The sequence below is a fragment of the Lygodium microphyllum genome, chromosome 28 (genome assembly GCF_053477565.2).
Source record: "Lygodium microphyllum isolate KBCC chromosome 28, Lygodium_microphyllum_v1.1.10, whole genome shotgun sequence".
Classification (NCBI taxonomy): domain Eukaryota; kingdom Viridiplantae; phylum Streptophyta; class Polypodiopsida; order Schizaeales; family Lygodiaceae; genus Lygodium; species Lygodium microphyllum.
This window is the reverse complement of record NC_141162.1, coordinates 86,375,028-86,394,824: the sequence shown is the minus strand read 5'-3', so window position 1 is coordinate 86,394,824 and position 19,797 is coordinate 86,375,028. Positions and strand designations below refer to the sequence as shown.

The 19,797-nt window shown below is 38.7% G+C and overlaps 1 protein-coding gene across 1 annotated transcript in view; it reads right to left on the bottom strand.

The window, feature by feature from the left end:
* Positions 1 to 3,851: 3,851 nt before the first annotated feature.
* LOC148011709 (polyubiquitin-like) overlaps positions 3,852 to 19,797 on the bottom strand; it is a 33,636-nt gene continuing 17,690 nt past the window's right edge. Inside the window, exon 3 of the mRNA XM_087670402.1 lies at positions 3,852 to 4,329. Within this exon, the coding sequence (XP_087526528.1) occupies positions 3,852 to 4,329 (478 nt within the window). The remainder of the gene's footprint in view (positions 4,330 to 19,797) is intronic.

Below are 19,797 nucleotides of genomic sequence, written 5' to 3'. Positions count from 1 at the left end.
GGGTAAACATCTTCGAACTCAACGTAAAGATGAAAAGAGAAATACCCAAGATTGTGGTGTCCTTGCTCACTTCGAGGATGCCAATGGTACTTCGAGTAATCATTAACTCTATTTTTTTAATTCAATGATTCAATGTGTATATTTCTTAATTCTATGGTTTTTATCATGCGCACACGTGCATGCTCAAGAATCAATTTCAGGTGGTTAAATAATTATTAAATTTGGTTTTTTAATTATGTGAATTACAATTTTAGGTGGTTAAATAATTGTGTGTCTGCTGGTGCATCTATATTAGTGTCTATTTGCGCAGATATATAAACAAACAATTCGCATCTATTTACACACACGTTTACACGTAGTTATAGACGCTATGATAGACGTGCCCGACTTTGCGCGTCTATGCCTCGTTTCTGTTGTAGTGACATCCCATCTCCAAGGGGGAAAGGAGGTTGGTCTCACAGGGAGGACCATGCTCCTTGGGCTTAGGTGAGGAAGGTGAGAGGTGGAGATGAGGGTGCCCATGCGCTGTACAATCAAGTCCATCTTAGCCATCATCTCGCTATGATGCTAATCTTGGTGGTTTTCCACCTCCCTATGGCGGTGTTCTAGCTCTCAATGTTGCTCATCATGATGGGTCTCATGTTGACATAGTGTGTCGTTAAGCATAGCAAAAAGGTCCATCTTGGGGGCCCCTTCTTCAAGCATGTCTTCATGATCCTCTTGATCACAGAGCTAGGATCATTCATAGAGGCATGGGAGTCCCTTATTTCAAACTGAAAGTCCTCGTGGGCCTTTGCTTTTCCCTTGTGGCCTGCCATCCTAAGTGCAGTCTACTAGACCCCCTGTTAGAGAAATGGAAATATCTTGAGCTAGGAAGCTCCGATTGCCAAAATTTCTAATTCAAATTAAATCTCTTGATCCCCTCTACGAGGCTATGTAAAAATATCTCTGACAGTAAATGATCAAGGCTTTTCTATTATAATTGACTTTTGTGGGCTGATTGTGTAGGACTACTGTCTATCCCATAGTACTTCTAAGCACAAAATTGGGCATATCTCCCAAACCTTAGGGTGGAATGGGAAGATTTTTGGCTTTGATCAAAGGGGAAAATTCTCTATTTGAATCGAGCTATGGGATGTGTCCTTAGTCGCACAAAAAGAATTTGCTGTAGTTGACTTTTGTTAGCAATTCCTTGAGTCTGCATCCCTGCAATACTTTACAACTTCCATGAATCACTGTGAGTGGGAACCATTGCCAATATGAACAAAATCGTTGCTTATTAGGGCTAATAAATTGCCAACAAGAGCATAACCTTACTAGAAATGGCATCTCAAGACCAATCATAAGCATCATTACCAAGATTGCCAATCAAGGCATAGGCATACCACCATGAGTACCATTGTCAAGTTCACTTATTGTTAACTCAGATTTGGTCATACCCTCTGGAGTCAACACTACAAAGGCTTGCTGGAATCCTTTTGAATAAAAACAACTAAGCTCCTTGGGTGCTCCTAGTATTGATGTCAGGTCTCAATGACACAACGTGACATAAATATTCAGAAGAGGGTCAATCCCTTCCTGAAGAGCACCCTACCACGGCACCATGAGAACCACGAACCGGCCAAGAGAGGTTGCAAATACATTTGCTAGTCACAAAACCTGCAAGAAAACTCTCCTTCTTCTCACCAAGAACCATGCTCTCCAAACACACAAGAGGAAGGCACACAAGAAATTGAACAATTCTTCCATCCTCACCCTCTTCCTCTTCCTCACTCTCCATTAGAAATGAGCATGAAGCACAAGAGAGGGAAGCAAGAACAAGAAAGATGAGAGTTGTGCCAAAATGGGAGAGGGAGAAATGAACCATGAGAGGAGAAGATAAAGGAAGAGAGAGGGTGTAACCACCTCAACCTCCCACCTCCCCAAATCCCACGGCTACAACCACCTCCTTTTCCTTTCTTGAATTATGAAATTCAAATTTGCATACATTGGCTAAGGTCTAAAGACCCTTCAATTTTTGGAATGAGACAAAAGGTGTTTGACCTTCCCTTTTCCTTTCCATATTCTTTTAATGTGAGCCTTTTGGACTACACATTTTACATTGCTTCATATTTGATTTTAACAAAGGGGTACATTTGCAAAGTATCAATTTAACAGAAGATGTTTCCATGTGAGCACATTTTGGTGCCTTTATTTGCATTGATTTCCCGGTCATCACTTCCTGTCCATGACCAAAGCTACTAAAAGTTGCAAAAATGTAGCCATGTTTCCAATGATTGCTGACTTCACCCTAGGCATCGTCTCTCCTTAAGCAATCTTCATGTTGTCATAGGAATAATCCACAATGTATGATGTATATGTCTTGCATGTCATGATAAGAATCCCCTAATACATGGGGTGGTATCCACTACATACAACACCCTTGATATGGCTATCAAAATCAATAGCCCTCCAAATCAGGATTTTAGCACATAATTTCAATGCCTCGGCTTTATAAATTAAAAATCCCACTCCCTTTTAAGGTTGTCAATCGAAAGCTTCAATTCTCTATTTTGTTTTGCAAGTTGTATGGGGCAATCTCACAATGTGTACAACCAAGAAATATCATCATTGTCACATTAAAATAAGTCCCATGAAAGCCAGTAGCAAGTACTTTATCTACACAGATAATCTCATCAGTCAGAGATTTGAAATGCTAGCAATAGTGTTTGGAATTGCAATCCCATCACACAGGCTAATTGCACCTTTCAATGCTTGAAATCTCTGAGCTTAGTTACGTGCCACATCACTGATGATGAAGGTTTGCATACCTAAAACATGGTTGGGGGGTACACATTGCTAGTCCACAACCCAAGCCCATGAAGAAGAGTGGCATTTCTTTTCTCAGATTGTAGTTATGGAGATCACAACATACCCCTTTGAACTAGATAGCACAACTCCTTGCGCTCCTCATGAATTTTGAGCAACTTCTTTTCAATGCCTCCTGCTATACACATAGATATATTGACCCTGAAGAAGAGGACAGGCTTGATAATCCCCTTTCTAATTGATGATCAAGATTACACAGAAGCAGTAGCACCATGTGCTAGATTGGGGTAGTCAATAGAAGATTTACATATCTGTAGATCCTGCCTGTGCTCAGTGGCAAAGGAGATCTCTACTCACCTCTAACAATCTCAGTCATCCATGGTGACAATTGCCCTGTGTGCTGATGCCTTACACAAAAAGAAAATTTCCACATGCAGAAAAAAATTAATCCTCTTGATTGAGAGGAATGGACCTGGCTAGACAAGCTACAACTAGACTTGCTAACAAAAGTCGTGGAGAATATGACCCATAAGATCTGAATATTTGGGCCAAATACTTTCAAAGCACCTCAAGTTTGTAATAAAGTCCCATATACCAAGCATTATAATGCTTATAAACAAAGCAATAGATGAACTTGAAGCAGAGTTGCAGTCTTGATAGACCAATTGCTAGTGATGTTGGGCCAACTGTATGGATTTGGGGACTTGAACTTCCTGAGACAAGAAAGGCAGATTCTCTGGAACATTCACATGGTGTTCATTGACTTGTTCACGAGGTAGATGAGTAATCTCCTTTGTGCATCACAAAAAGATGACAGTCACATAGACTTTGATGCATCCTTGGATTCGTAGAGACCAGAAGATTTCCCTTGACATTCTGATCTATCAAGTCTTAGAGATCAGGCACTTGATCAGTTTCTAGGAAGTCTACACCTCTTGAATCCATCTTCCAATCCAATCACCTAGAACATTTGGCTTTACTAGTCTTAACCAGTCTCAACCAAGCTAGCACGTTCAGGACACCTGCTATTCCTGGAGCTAGCATCACCTTTGTTGGTCAGCAAAGATCAACCTCTGTTGGTCAGGAGGAATACCCTCCTTATCTTGAATTTTAGCCTTGACATTGTCTATAATATTCGAGCTTTCAACTTTGAGGGTGATGGTCTTTCCCGTCATTGTCTTCACAGAGATCTGCATACCACCACAAAGACGTAAAACAAGATGGAGAGTCCTTTCTTTCTGGATATTGTAGTCTTCGACGATGCAACCATCCTCAAGTTGTTTGCCAGCAAATATCAGTCTCTCTTGGTCTTGCGGGATGCCCTCCTTATCTTGAATCTTGGTCTTCACATTATCAATGGTGTTAGAGCTCTCAACTTCTAGAGTGATCATCTTGTTGCTTAGGGTTTTGACAAAGATTTTCATGCCACCATGAAGCCGTAAGACAAGGTGCAAGATGCTTTCCTTTTGAATGTTATAGTCGGCAAGGGTACATCCATCCTTAAGCTGCCCACCAGCAAAGCTTGGTTAGCAAAGATGCAATGATCAAGCTATTGCGAGATGATTTTAAGTGCAGTAGGAACCCATGTAGGAACACTTTCCACCCTAATTTATGCCTTCATCTATCACAACAGGAACACCTATTGAGAACATGAACTCCAAGAGAAAGCAATAGTTCTTTAGGGACATCAGCCAGTGGCCATGGAGTAAATGGGTGGCAAAAATTTGAGATACACAGAAAGGATCAAGAGTTTGGCTAGGTACATTTGACACAGCTAAAGAAGCGGTCCAAGCCTATGATGTTGCTACTCGAAACATTCCTTAACTCTTGTTATGGGTGATGCAAAAACAAAGAAGATTTCTCTCTTCTTCCGTTGGATTGAGAATCCATGGGAGCTCCTCAATAATGAAGAAGAAAACTCTCCTTTGAAAAGTAACTGTGGTCAAAATTCTCTCCAAGACTTGTGGCTCCTATGAGATTTCCAACCTTAAATACCCCATCAGTGTAATTGGGTATTCGCATGTGCTAACCCCATGTAAGACCCTCTAATCCCCATTCTTTACATAGAACTGGATGTGAGAAAAGAGAAAGAACAAAGGACCAAATACCTATGCTCTAATACCAACTGTAATGAAGGAGACCTAACTAATCTAACTAAAAGAGAGAGAAAGAAGGACATAAGGAAGAAGACTGCAAAAGAGAGAGAAGAAGAGAGCAGAGGAGAGAGAAAGACTAGGAGAAGATAGAGAAAGATAGGAAAAGAGAGAGAAAGAGGGGAGAGAGAGAGAGGAATCCATGGGAGCTGAAGGTGAAGGTGAGGAGATAGATTTGTATTTATCAAATGGTCCCCTAATTAGGTCCTTGTACACCCTAAATACCCCATCAGTGTAATGAGGTATTCACATATGCTAACCCCGTGTAAGACCCTCTAATCCCCATTCTTTACATACACACTTCAAACGCTTCAGCTGAATGACTAGTGGAGGAGGGGAGTCAATATCCTCTATGTCAATGGGTTCTGAATCTTCTAAAGGTGGAGGGGGAGGAGACTGGAATCAGATGGAGGAGGAGGTAAAATACCCTTCTTAAGGCCTGAATATGTGAGAAAAGCATATCAATATGAACCAAAGGTTACATTGGTAACATTTCCTCTAGTCACCATGACAAATGCTGGTCCACCATCTTCGTAAGAAGGTAAGTGCTCCAATCAATGGCAACTCCTCCCAAAACCATCCTAGAAGCTGTAAAAAGCTCCTTAGACAAGTAGTGAGATGGTGTCTTGGCAGGCATAAACCTATCCTAGAGAATTGTCAGACTAGCTTCTAGAGAGGATCAGTGATCATTGAGAAAGAAACTCGTCAAGTGTTAATCACCTTCTTGACATCGAGGATCTCTTTAGTCTGCTTCTGTAACAACTTAAGGATCTCTTCATTTGAGAATAATTGTCTAGGTGTGACAAAGGGTTTCCCTTTTATAGGAAAGGGACTAACCCTCTAGGTGTCAAGACCATGGAACGACCACGAATCAAGCTTGACTTCTTACTATATGATGCGAGAAACTCATCACAAAGACTTGCATAATCTAGAATCAAAGGGAGAGGAGCAGCCATAAAAGATGCAAGGCCAGCTTTCGCAATAGGCTCAAAATTTAGTAGGGAAGGACAATCCCTACTGATCAATGGGATGTACTAAACAAGAGGAGGCATACGGGGTGCCATTTAGATAGTGAACACACAACATAACTCACAAGAAAAAGAGATGCCTGCAAAACCAACAGAAAAGATGAAAGATAAGATATCAACCAAGATTTTGAAATGAAACTCGACTGACTATCCCTAATCAAGGCACATCCTAGAAAAAAATTGACATGACCTCTACACATATGTGACCAAAAGCTTGGTGATATGCAACAGACATGAACCCAAGACCCCCTATCACACAGATAAAATGAAAAATAAATTCATACCATACCCTTAATCGTACAAATCAACCAAATCAATAACTACACATGACATAACCAGAATATCGTTGACCATTAGTAATAAAAAAGACAATTCTGTATGTTTATTGAAAAAGGGAAAAAAGAAAGTGCAGTGAGGGGAATGATTTAGTGAAGGGTTTATTTTAATAAATTATTAAAAATGGGTGAAATTTTATTAGGTTGTAAACCTTAGAAAAAAACGACAGTTCATTTTTAAATTTTTATTTACAATTTATTAAGGTGGAATGATGCTTTTATTAAATCCCAAACTTCGATACCCTAACTGAGTCTCTAAATGCAGATTTATGAATTAAGAATTTAATGTGTCTAAAGCACTCTTCTTTTTCAGTGCGTGATTTTTTTGTGACGGCTAGTTTATTTGATTTAAAATTAAGGTGCCTCTGAAGAAGCACACGTAGCACGTGCAAAGTGAACGACTGATTGAGTTGTATTTAATTCTCAATTTGATTAAAAAGAATGTGTGTTGAGCACGGATGTGCGTGCCATGGTGGTGATTAGGGTTTATTTTAGGAATTAATAGGTGAATTTTGGGGTAGTGAAAAAAATAAACGAGAAGGGAAAAAATTTTACCTGAGAGAGAGAGAGTGTGTGTATAAGGATACTGAATGCACACCTATCAATCCCACAATGCAAATAAGTCTCAAAAGAGAAAAGCCAATAATTAAAAAAGATTTGAACATGGTAAGCTCATAAAAAACCAAACCAACACCTCATGAAAAAAATAATCAAGAAGCATGTGTTGTTTGATTAGATGTTTGGCAAGACAATACTTGTACCAACAAGATTAGGGTGGGTGTATTTAATTTGGTTGGGGTTAGTGTTTGGGTTGTATGTTGACTTTTGTTTTATTTTTGTTTTGTTGTTTTTAATGAAGAGATCCCAAAAAAGGTTTCGAATTTTAAGTATGATGTTGCAACCATCCAACATGAGTGAAAACTAAACCAACAAATTTCAGCAAGGTGTCTAGATTTTTCCAATATTTTTTCGTTTATGTTTGGCATTAAACATGTTTTTTTCAAGAATTTTGCCCAAAAATAAAAATTTGACCATTTTTTAAAGCATGTTTATCTTTTTAAAAAATAAAGAAAAATGTGGATGAATTTTTGAATAAATTTTTTGATATTCTTTTGGTTTCTATTTATTTTTAAAAACACTTTTTTACCAATTTCTAATGGATTTTAAATGGATTTTGGAGTTTTTGAATTTTTGCAATTAATCTTTTGAATTTTAGCTTTGGAAAATAATCCAAAAATTGTTTGGTTGGTCAAATGAATTTTCTACTATTTTTTTGTAAAAATTTATGATTTTTTAGAAATTCTTATTAAATTTCTTTGATTTTTATGAGTTTTTAAGGGTTTTTTATAGTTTTTTCACGAAAAATGGGGAACCCAACTGCATGTGAATAGCAACTACGCACACCCATAAACAAGTCCAACGCACATCCTCGTGCGTGAACATCCGCATAGACCACCAGACACACTGACCATGTACGAAAAACCACGCGCAACGGCATGTGAATAGTTATTACGAACCTGCAAACGCATCCCCATCCACAAATTCATGTGTATGTGCGCTCATGGTTGGGTGGTAGATGTGGGTGTTGTAAGAGAGAGGCGCACAGGGGAAAGGGGGCTAAGGGGGTGTGTTTTTTGATGGGGGGTGGGGTGGTGGGAAGGGGGGCTTAAGGGGGAGGGTTTAGTTAGGGGGGGATTAGGTTTTGTGGGGGGGGGGGGGGGGTTAGGTTAGGGGGTGAGGTTAGTGGGGTGGGGGGGTTAAGGGGAATAGGGTGGGCAGGCAGGGGGGTGGTGGGAGGGGTGGCTAGGAACGGGGGAATGGGAGGGGTGGGCGGTGGGTAGGGGAAGGAGGGTAGGGGAAGGGGGGAAAGGCGGGTGGGGGGATAGTGCAGGTGGTGGCAGAGAGGGCCCAGGGTGGCGGGTGTAACAAAGGCAACTCTATAATGGACATGCATTAAGGGGAGTATACCTCTAACATATTTGGTTTAATGGAAATGTTTTAATCCTTTGAAGACATGAAAAACCTCTATCACATCTAATATTTGATTTTACTTTGCAAGGATTGTACCCATTTTTAGTTTTGCACTGTTGAATGCTAAAATGATTGTATTTTTAGTTATTTTTTATTGGATCTAAAGTGATTTATGTTTTATTGTGTGGTTGAATGATTGGTTTGTTTTGAAGTATTTTGAAGAGTTTTGGGTTAGTTTGAGTGGTTTTGAGAACCTAATGATGGTTTTTACTTGAGTTGTGATGTGCTAATTTGTTCTCTGGTGGTGTGTCTATTTGGTTCTGATAGGTTTGTTTTGACGAAGGCATGCCTCACCCACGGCCTTGTCCCAATATCATAATCAATACATGGAGGTTCTCCATGAGGATTGGATGTCCCTTGTAATCATAAGAAATAAAAATATTTGTTTATTTTTTTGACCTCGATTCGTTCTCCAATGAAGTGGACAAGGGCATTGATGATGGGGAGCTACATGGATGATTGGCAGCAACAAGTAGGATCTAGGGATCTTGGAGCGGTTGATCTTAGCTCATCGTGCAACCATTCGAGGAACCAAAAATGCCAATTGTTGTGAAAGTGGACATTACTTAGCATAATTTAAGCCACAATTAAACTATTGGTAAGCAAAATTAGGGCTAAGGAGTCTAGGTGGGGCTCTCCAATATGTGACTTTATGAATGAGTTGATCAATGCTTGATTGTGATAGTCCTTGGGGGGTTCACTATATATATATCATCTACATCATGTGCATTCAAGAAATATTTATAAATATCCTTACCTATGAATTTTTCTTGAATAAAATACAACCCTTTTCTATTCAATTTGTAAATGACCCCTTTATATTACACCCCTCTTATGTAGAAAATGTATAAAATTAGTATTTTAGAAATACCTTATTTTGAACTCACATGATGCACATATATATTTATGAGTGACCTCCCTGAATGATAGTCCATAACATTTAGAATGACGGTGATCGTGACCTCAATGAAAGCATTGCATATTCTAGTGGTATGGCCTATAAATTTTGAGTGATTCTACTATCTTGATTAGTTTTTGATACTACTTTTAAATGTCAACTACTAAATCCTTGGTTTCTTTACTTTTATGTTGTCCCTATTGGGTTTTTTTGGTGGTGAAGGTTCTCCATAAAAATGGCCTCATTCAAAACATTATTGATGTTGGGAAAATCAAGTTTAAAGTTCCCAGCTAAGATTTCCAAAATCCTTTCATCATAGATAGCCTTGATGAATGATTTTGTCACTTCTATGATGGCGACAAGTTTCTCTATGGTAGGAATCTATTTGTACATGTGTTGGATATTGGAGATATAGTCTCTCATGCTTTCATTCTCTAACTACTCAATCTTTATGGGCCAAACAATGATTTTTTCCCCATACTCATCTTTGGCTCTACAATTGCAATAGAGTATGAGATAGTGCAACTATGGTTTAGGGTAATGCACTATACTATCGTGTATTCTAAGATCCAACATGAGTGTATGGATATGTAGAGGTTATTTTGTAAGTCTATGAGATTGTTGAGCTAGATGCACAATAGTCAGGACTTTGCACAAACTTCTTCTGTTTCAAAAACTATAACTCACTTCAGCAGAAAAATCTCTCACCTTATATCTCAACACTCCGCTCTAGCTCTCCATGCATCCTTCTCTTATACCAAAGAAAGCAAGAACATAAAACTAGATTTGAGATGTAATGAAATCACCTATCTTACCTTCTCCCATTGTACTCTGAAAGCTTGAAGGCTTGCAAATGGTTCCATGACCCAAATAACATAACTCAATAGTATTCTCCTTTGCGTCCCCCACCAAGCACACCAATGGTTCAAGAAGCCAATAGATAAAAAGAAGAAGAGCAAGAGGATGATGTAGAGCTCAATAACACTCTTATACACACTCTCTCAATCATTCTCAACAATCGAGGCAAGATGGTAGAATAGAAGAAGGGAATAGAAATCTTCAATAATTACAGTGACAAAGCTTTCACATCATAGATGCACAAGAAGAATTTGTCATCAAACTTGCTGCAACAGAGACATATCCAAATGGTAATTATAACTGAAACCTCCTACCTTTATATAGGCCAAGATTAAGGTTAGTGTTAGGTCACTTCTCTAGGGTGGATTCGTACTTTAGGATTAGGATTTGCACTCCTTTGGGCATCCTATGTACTTTGTAGGCTCTAGGATAGTTAGACCTTGAAGCATGATTTGTCCTTAGCCTAAATAGACTTAGCATATACTACTCTAGTCACAATCCATGTGTGTGATCCACACAATAGCCGGTGTGATGTTAGTGTGACAAACACAACTATAGGTGATGATACAATGTGCATGGGAAACTCTCACAATGTAATATATCCATGATAATAATATATCCATGAAGTATAGAAAATAATAAAAGTACCCAAATAAAATCATTAAAGAGCTCCAACAATAGCAATAACCACACACTCTATTAGAATGCCTCAACATTTTTTATTTTACTTTTCTAATATTATATTATTATTAAAATAGCTTGATGTCCATTGAAATATAGCTTTTATAAGGTATAAATTTCAACAATTCAATATGGGTGTATTTTTTGTATAATCGTTAGAATGAAAATGGATTTCAAGCACAACTGTAGATGTGTTTCTCAAACTATTCAAATTCATAAGTGCAATTCAATAGGCTCATTGATGCAACCAATTTAAAGGGAAAAAAGTGGGTGATTGACAAAAGTGGTCTTGCTAAAGTGAGCTCTTTTTCCAACAAGAATTTGCATTCATTATTCTAGATCCAAGAACATATTAGGCATTCATTATCATTTCATCAGGAAAATGGTACTTGTAGAATAGATTGATCTACTTCACATGAAGACCTATGAGGAAACCAAGTTGATGTACATACGTAGTAATGAGAGCATCCATGCTCGAGTGCCTATTTTAATCCATAAAGGGTCTTTTTGAACCTACATACATGATTCAAGTAATCATGGTGTACATAACCCTCGGGTTGTTCTAGTGTGGAAGGGTAGTTTTCAGCATGAGTATGACTAGCTGGTCCATGAGAAACCACTACATTTTGACAACCACACCATGGTGCCAACTCGTCAAATACTACAACCCTAATGATCATGTCTCATGAGTAGACAAATTGCAGCACTTATAGAAATTCCTATCTTATGTATAGCCAATAAAAACACTCTTAATAGCCTTTGGATCTAGCTTCTTCTTCTTCTCATCAAATACATGTACATAAGCAATGCAAGTGAATACTTTAAGGTGGTTGATAGTTGGTTTGTAGCCATACAATTTCTCATATGGTGTAAGATCATGAATCCCATGTGTACGTATTCTGTTCAAGACATAACTATAGTGTGATATTGCAACTTTATTTTCAATCTTCTTGACTTTTTAAAAATTATATTTGAAGAATTATAGACCATTAAATAGAGAAAGTCTCGAGAAAAATAGTCCAAAGTTTGTAACTTGTCACTTTTCCAGGTTGATTGGGGTTGTAGCCATTCTTCACGGAAGTCACCATACGAATGCAAGTCGTTAGCCATAAGTCATAATAGACCAAACCCATTGAAAAATTAGCAGAGAAAGATAAGTCTAAAGGATTTAAGCTTTAAAGGTGAAAAGCTCTATGAAGAAAAAGAAAAAGAATTAGAAGAGGAAGATGATGATGAATACGCCACCTGATTGCATGAGAAAAAAAATGGTGCACTTCATTGCACGAGAAAAAGCCTGAATCCTCCTCATGTATCATAGCAGATAACTCTAGTAATTTTCCCCTCTCAGTTTGAAAAGAGGCTTAGTTTGAAGCACGATCATTGCCAATAAGTCATGGCATCTCTGACAGCCTCTCTCGACCTCAAAGATCAAATTGTTAGCATCAAATTACATCTTAAAATCTTCCAGATTTACTGATTTTCAAAGATATCCCCACAAAGAGCTCCTCTTCTTGGCCACAACCCTTCTTCTTCAATTTAGCTATAAATATGAGGCATGAGGAGCCATTGGAAGGCATTTTGAACAAGAGAGGAGAGGCTCTTCTCAAGAGTATAGAGCAAGAGGGAGTGGGACGAGAGAAGCACAAGGACAGGAATTGTCATCATACGAAGACAAGGAGGATACCCCGCTGGATCTTGGAATCGAATCCTCCATCCCTTCTACCCCATTTCCTTATGGAATCAAGACTCTTTTTGATTTTCCTAAATTCTAGTGATCTCCATTTCCCATCAATCAAATTCCCATCAATCCAATTCTCACAACCCCAAGCTCTCTTGCCAAAAATCCCCTCTATGATCTCACAATTAAAGACCATGGCTCTAAAGAAAAAAGTTATGAAGGTCGTAGAGACAGGAGCTGCCAATAACATTGCGAACACAATCACTACAAATGGAATGACGAGTACTGGGATTACAAAGGAAGTTGAAAAAACCATCAACTATGTAATCGTATGGATCACTAGGTACTATATTTTTATAACAAAGGTAGCTAGCAAGCCATCATCCCATGAATGGGCAACAAAAAGTTGCATTCGTAAAATATGATTTTATTTATTTCTTACATATAATCTTTTAAACACTACAAGATAAAGGCCTCATACCGATGTTCAAAGCGATGAAAATGTTCATAAAAAATTTACCCCCGTCATTGCAAAAAGTATCAGTATTAGCAACACCATAGAACCGTCGTTATAATCGTTGCTATATGTGTCGCTATCAATATAGCGGCGCAAATAGCTTGCGACACTGATAGTGACACAAATAGCCATGCCCATAGCGATGATGTGTGACACTAACTATGATGCTAATAGTGATGTGTGCAGTAAATTTGTGATGCTAATAGCGACGATTACAGGAAATTTTTCTTTTTTGGTGGCAAGGCAGTAAGATGCCCTATCACAAATAGCACTATGTGCTTTATTTGGGCCATACAAAAGAGTTACAGTAAAGTATACAATGCTCGTCAAAATGAAGATAAAGTGTACTTGAATCCATAAGACTGATACATAAAATAAATACAAGATCGCATAATGAAAGCGACGGTAGAATCATAGCAAGATACAAATGATGATAATAACATAGTGCATAGAAAATGCCTACATAAATCACATGACCAAAAAAGAAGAGGATGTGCGCTCCACGGATCCAAGGGCGACGAGCTATAGATCCTTGCCATTCGAGAGCTCATCCCACCACAAAGGAGCATCGAACAGACTCTACAAAAAAAGAAACAACTACACATTAGTCCACCATACAATAATTCATTTTAATTAAAATTAGTAACTACGGACAAGAAAGATGAGTGACTTACTAGGCCGCCACGTCTATACAATCGATCAATCAATGCAGTGAGACTGTGTCTCTAGGACGGTGGGATCATGATTTGTAATGGAGTGCTGCAAACAAAACAAAATACAACTGTTAGCAACACAATTATTAGTACAAGGGATATTGCAAAAAAATAAGCAAGAATAATAAAAGAAAAACTTAAAAAGTCCTCCAAATAAGTCTTGTGGCCACCACTCCCAAGATGATGGACCACTTCTACCTCCAGTTATGGCCTTACCACCTCGCGCTGCTATCTCCAACATCCTGGAGAATCTATAGCCTTCTCCCTGAGTCGGAACCAAGCATCTGGGTATAGCCACTTGGGTTTTCAGGTCCCACTCTTAAGTGCCTTGCATGCGTTCGAACGTCTGTGTGACATGTATGCATGCATGCACTCCATTGTCCAAACTATGGAAAACCTATCTACTGTGCCTGCTACGAAAAACTCCTCGTGCACGGATGCTACTATGTAGTCCTTGCTCCCCTCCAATATATTCTTTCAATGATCGAAGACATTGTCCTGAAAAACTTATTGGCACAACTCTTCAATAAAACAATCATCTCTATTGAATCTAACTTGTAGATTCTAGTCTACAAATTTTCCACCAGATAGTAGATTCTTAGTGATAGATGGTACATTTAACACATCATATAGAATCTTTTTCTTGTCATCATGCATGACTAATGGTACCACACCCATATGTTTGATATCATGATATGTATCATGACTAGTGCATACACAGCCATGAGAGCATGCAGTTATCTAATCATACTACTCACCATGTGTCATATGATTGGATGTACGTGAGTCTATATACAATTTTTCATTTGCCTTTCCTTGCTTAGACATATCCTTAGAAATATATTGCACAACAAGTAGCCTATCTATTTGATCAACATGAGTGTTACTAGAAGATACATAGTTGTCATGTTGTCTAGCTTTACCTTTCATGTGAGCTTGCTTTTTGTGACAGTCCTTTGCTATGTGTCCATATCCAACACATCAATGACAATATTTGTTTATATTCAACTGATCATGAGACTTCCAAGTACGACCTTTGTCTATAGGTGATCTCCCCTTGCCTCTAAATTGCCAAGATCCTCTCTAGCCTTGTTTATGTGAACTCTATTATGCATTCTATTGATGATGTCGATAGGCATTTTGAGTGTCACCACAACCTCAAAAAGATCCATGAGCTCTGGCACCTCTAGCTCTTTGACTAGAGTAAAAGATCGTATCTCTACTCCATGAGATACTTGAACCTATAATCAAGCCAAATATGATTTCCTTGTGTAGTAGCAGTGCAAGTAATTCATTTGAATCAGGGGGTTCTACTCTCACAAAATTCAATGTGTCAAAGGCTTTGTACTCCTTATCCAAGTTGTTTAATGTGACTGGAATCATATCATCCACTTCAAATTTTTAACTAGTAGTAGCAAGCTAATCCGAAAGGGTTTTAATCTGGGTCATATAGACCTAGGTGCTCTTGCCATTTCTAAACATATTTTTGAACTAGTGCTTTAGCTATATCTTTTATGCATGATTAATATTACCATAGTTCTTCTCATAGGAATTTCCCAAGCATCCTTCAAGGATTGACAATCTAGTAATCTACATAGCCATTGCATCCAAGATGCATAAAGAGAACTAGTATAGCACTTTGCTCACTCTTTTCGATACTATCTGTGAGCCCTCTACTGGTCCACAAGTCAGATTTCTTTCAAGTAGTTTGAATTTAGCTTTAGCCCCAGTATATATATCCCAATATCCTCTACCCATTCAAAAATTTTCACATCCTAAACTTCCATAGAGCAAAGTTCTTATTGTCAAACTTCTTCTCCACAATCCGAGTAATATTATCCATACTTGTTGCATTAGCCATATCTTCAGCTCTATAAGTATTCACTATAGTACTCAACCAGTCTTTTCATTGATTAACATTATTGCATAGCATTCAAGAAACTCATGTACATTATAGGTACCCTACAATCAGTTCAGTCTAGCTCAATCTAGACATGTAGCAAACATCCGTTCATCAATGGAAACCCAAAAATTTTCAGCCAAGTAGCATAGATATGCCACTATTCGGACCAAACAATTTTAGCTCAAGAGTTAATGATAGTAAAATATTTGCAATAACTGGTGATATTTCAACTTAGAAACATGCCAAGAATCTCCAAATAGTTGTCAAAACATCTATGTAGTAGCATTTCAAGCAGGTACAATTAACTGCATATAGCTCATGTAGATATCTTCTTATGACAAATGATAGACAATAGTCTAAACCAACCAATAGTAAAAACTCTACAATAATCAAGGTATTCTCTGCACATAATAGCCTCAAAACTTTTTTGACATGTACCATAACCTCTAGGACTCAATACAAGGACACTTGAGCATCAATGGTTGTCCATACAATTAGTAGAAGTGATCAAAGAGACTTCTCACAACTTGTAAGTAGCCAAATCTCTATTATAACCACCTCTAAAACAATCTAAGGATTCCATGCTTGTAGTATTCCATAGAAAATCTTACATTCATGTAGTCTCATCAAACCATAAGTAGGTACCAAACAAGCTTCAATGAGCTCCAAGGTGTCAAGTACAAGCTATCCCATATTCAAGACACTACCTTGCATGTCAAATACCTTCATTTTTGAGCTTTTGCTCCTCAAAATCATGCCCCAAATGTATGAGAATGGTGCTATGTTAGTTTCCAACTATCTCATTGATGTTGAATTTGCGAATGTCAAGCTTTAATGAGCTAAAACCTTCTGATCAAGTACAGACACAAAAACTAGCATAGATTTCTAGATTCACGCTAGTTCTTGTAGGTTATTTGGCTAATACCTATGGCTCTTCAATGAGGACTTAACAAGTGCTATATAGGCTCCATAATATAGGCTATATACCCATCATCCACCACAAGGACTAAAGATGCTTGCCTCATTTAACTTGGCGCTATTCCCTTTGACATCCAAAAATTGTCATAGATGTTTGGAGATCAAGCTGTTATATTGATATAATTGCTGAGCATGATGATCTTAACCATTGGATTCAATGAAAGTCAATGAACCCTCTTTACAAGCCCAAATATGCTCTATCAGATGTAGACTACGAAAACACACTAATACATACCATTCAAGTGCAAGTTATGGCTCCAATGTTGTAAGACAATCTTCTTCACTAGTAGCAAGTCTGAGTCGCCCTCCAATTTTCAACTCCTTCAAGACCGAGCTCTTGTGCACTTCAAAGCCAAGCTCTTCATCTCTCATACCATGTTTGAAGGGAAGCAAAAAGCAAAAAAAGGTATGGAGAGGTGCCAATTGAGAGCGGTGTACTCTCTCTTTGTTTCCTTGTTCAATCACACTATATTGTAATACACACTAAATGAGTAACAATAGTATAAATAGTTAGGTCTAGCAATTGACCATAGTTGACTAACTATAATTAACCTACCCAACTTATTCAAGGCACACACATGTCTAGTCTAGCTAGGCTAGAAGTGTCTAGTGTCGATCATAAGTACTGCTAAGCTTGAATCTCAACATGACACTTGTACCAATGCTAAAAAAATAAAAATAGCTACTTAAGATATGTTTCTTACATATGTAGCACACAATTTAAAACCTTTGTGAGATTCACTTTATTTCATTCTACTCAATTTTGTGTCATTAAACTCCCACTCAACTCTTCCTCCACACCTCTCTCTCTCTCTCTCTCTCTCTTGCTTGAGATAAGATCTCTTGATTTATCTCTCTCTATCTCTTTGTCTATGTGCATTGTCGCAGTGCGTAGGGTTGAAGGTCACCATAGGGGTTTGGCAAGAGAAGAATGCATGGGGATTCAAGAGCTTAGACTTCGAAGATGGTAGAGATAAGAGAAGGGTTGAAGGTTTCAAGCCAAGTTCTGTAATATTTCCATTTGAAATATTACTAGACCAACCTCCCGCACACCGTAAATTCGTGAAAAGATTATCTCCATTTCCGGTAGTTGATTTATGATCGTACGCAAGAAAAGGAGTACTCTGCATTGGTCAATCGGGACCGAGGAATCATGACCTCTCCACTGGCAAAACGGGACTGAGGTTTAAAAATCCGCATAACCATAGGTAAACTCCCTCTTGGGAGGAGGTCAAGAGGATAATGTTGGGATAAAATTGTTGCAATTTATTTATTTTATTTAAAAAAAATATTTACCTTCCCCTAGCCGATGCGTGGCTGAGGGAAGGGGATGGGCTATTATGGCAATTTAAGAGGTGGAGGGGAAGAGGCCATGCAAGGGGCCACGTAGGGGGGAGGTCCTCTCTCCCCCCCAAACTATAAAAACACCTTCTAAGATGTTGAAGGGGAGGGAAAAATGCTGCGACAGGCTGCTTGAGAGGTGAGAGGAGGAAGGCGACAAGCTGTGGAGACTATTGCGTCGTGAGGAGGAAGGAGTTGCTACTTCAGAAGAGCCCCCGCTGAGGCTCATTAGCCGCAAATCCGCCAGCTCCACCCTCATTATGCCACGGTTGGCTGCTGCTGACGCTGCTCTTTCCTCATCCACGAATCACCTTCGTCCTCATCCATGTGGGTTCAGTAGCCTAGAAACTCCCTAGAAGCTTCAAAGGGAGCTCTTGTAAGTCCCCCTTCCCATTGCAACTCCCATAAGTCCATATTAAACTCGGTTTCTATAAGCCCCCTTCCCATTGCAACTCCCATAAGTCCATATTAAACTCGGTTTCTTTAAGCCCCCTTCCTATTGGATCCACCACAAATCCATATTAGCCCCCGATTTTTAAGGCCTTTCCCATGGATTCCCCATAAAGGCCATTTTAACCCCCCGGGTTTCTTTTAAACCCTTTTCCATTGCAACACCCACAAGCCCCTAGCCCGGGCTTTGAAGAAAAGAAGGAGAAACCTATAAGCCCCTTCCACCAATCACCCACAAGCCCATTCCTAGCCTCGGAATTTTGAAGAGAAGAAGAAGAAGCTTATAAAGCTCCCTTCCCGCGAGACCCATTGTAAGAGCCTTTCCGCAAATAGGCTTCAAAGCCCACAAGCCATCCGTAAACCCATTCCTAGCCACCACCCTGGTTTCTTCCTAAGAAGCTTATAAAGCCCCTTTTTCCGCAAGCACCATTCATCTGAAGTCCCGCGAAGGAATTTCCTATGTACAATGGGGAGAGGCAAAGATCATAAGGCTGCATACCAAGGTGAGTAAATTGGTAGACCGCAAAGGCAAACCACAAGCCGAGATCATGCCTACAATGGCCCTAAAAAGCCACAAGGCGCGCCTGCGGGAGGATCTTCTCCTAGTATATACGTGGATATTTCCCGGAGTCCACATATCCAGGTTTTATCTATTTGGATTCCTCACAAAAGTATTGAATTAGTCACGATAACTTCATGGATTAGGAAGCACTCATGCATGTTCAAATTTCAACTAGTCAAGTTAAATGCAATTGAAAAATGAATTGGCTATTTGAACATTTACTATAGTTGCTATTGAACCTCTGTAGACCTTCTGTAGAGCTTCTATTCCTACTCTGTTTCTGTTTTGTTGTGTTCTGTATGCTTCTGTAAGTGTTCTGTGATATGAGGGTGTACTTTGGAAAAGTTTTCTAACTTTTGGAAAAGATGAATGTAAGTTCAAAAGAGCTCAAGGAAATGTAAGAAATAGCTGTTGAAGACTCAAGAGAAGACTAGAGTGAAGTGATAGTAGTGAGCTATGAAGAGTCATTGTAGTGGCTCTGGTGACCTTTCATACCTCCCACACCTCTTGGAAGGGGCATCCATGACCTAAGAATGATTATTGAGCATGGTTATTGATTATTGTAGTGAGGAGATGATGTACTATTAATTGAGAGAGAAAGAGAGAGTCAAAGATAGCCAATTCTATCAAAACAATGTATCTATCTATGAGACATTGAGAGAAAGAAATTTGAAAACAATGAAGATGAACACTATGTGATTATTTCCATTACAAAGTGGTTTATTATTTTTTGTTCTTGTTAGTTTTGATGGATTCTATGAATATGTTTAAGATTATGTTTGATTCTATCAAATCCGTGGGAGATATCTACTATGATGCTGCGTGAAGATTTCTTGCTACTAGTGGTGTTCTTTTCCTTGTTT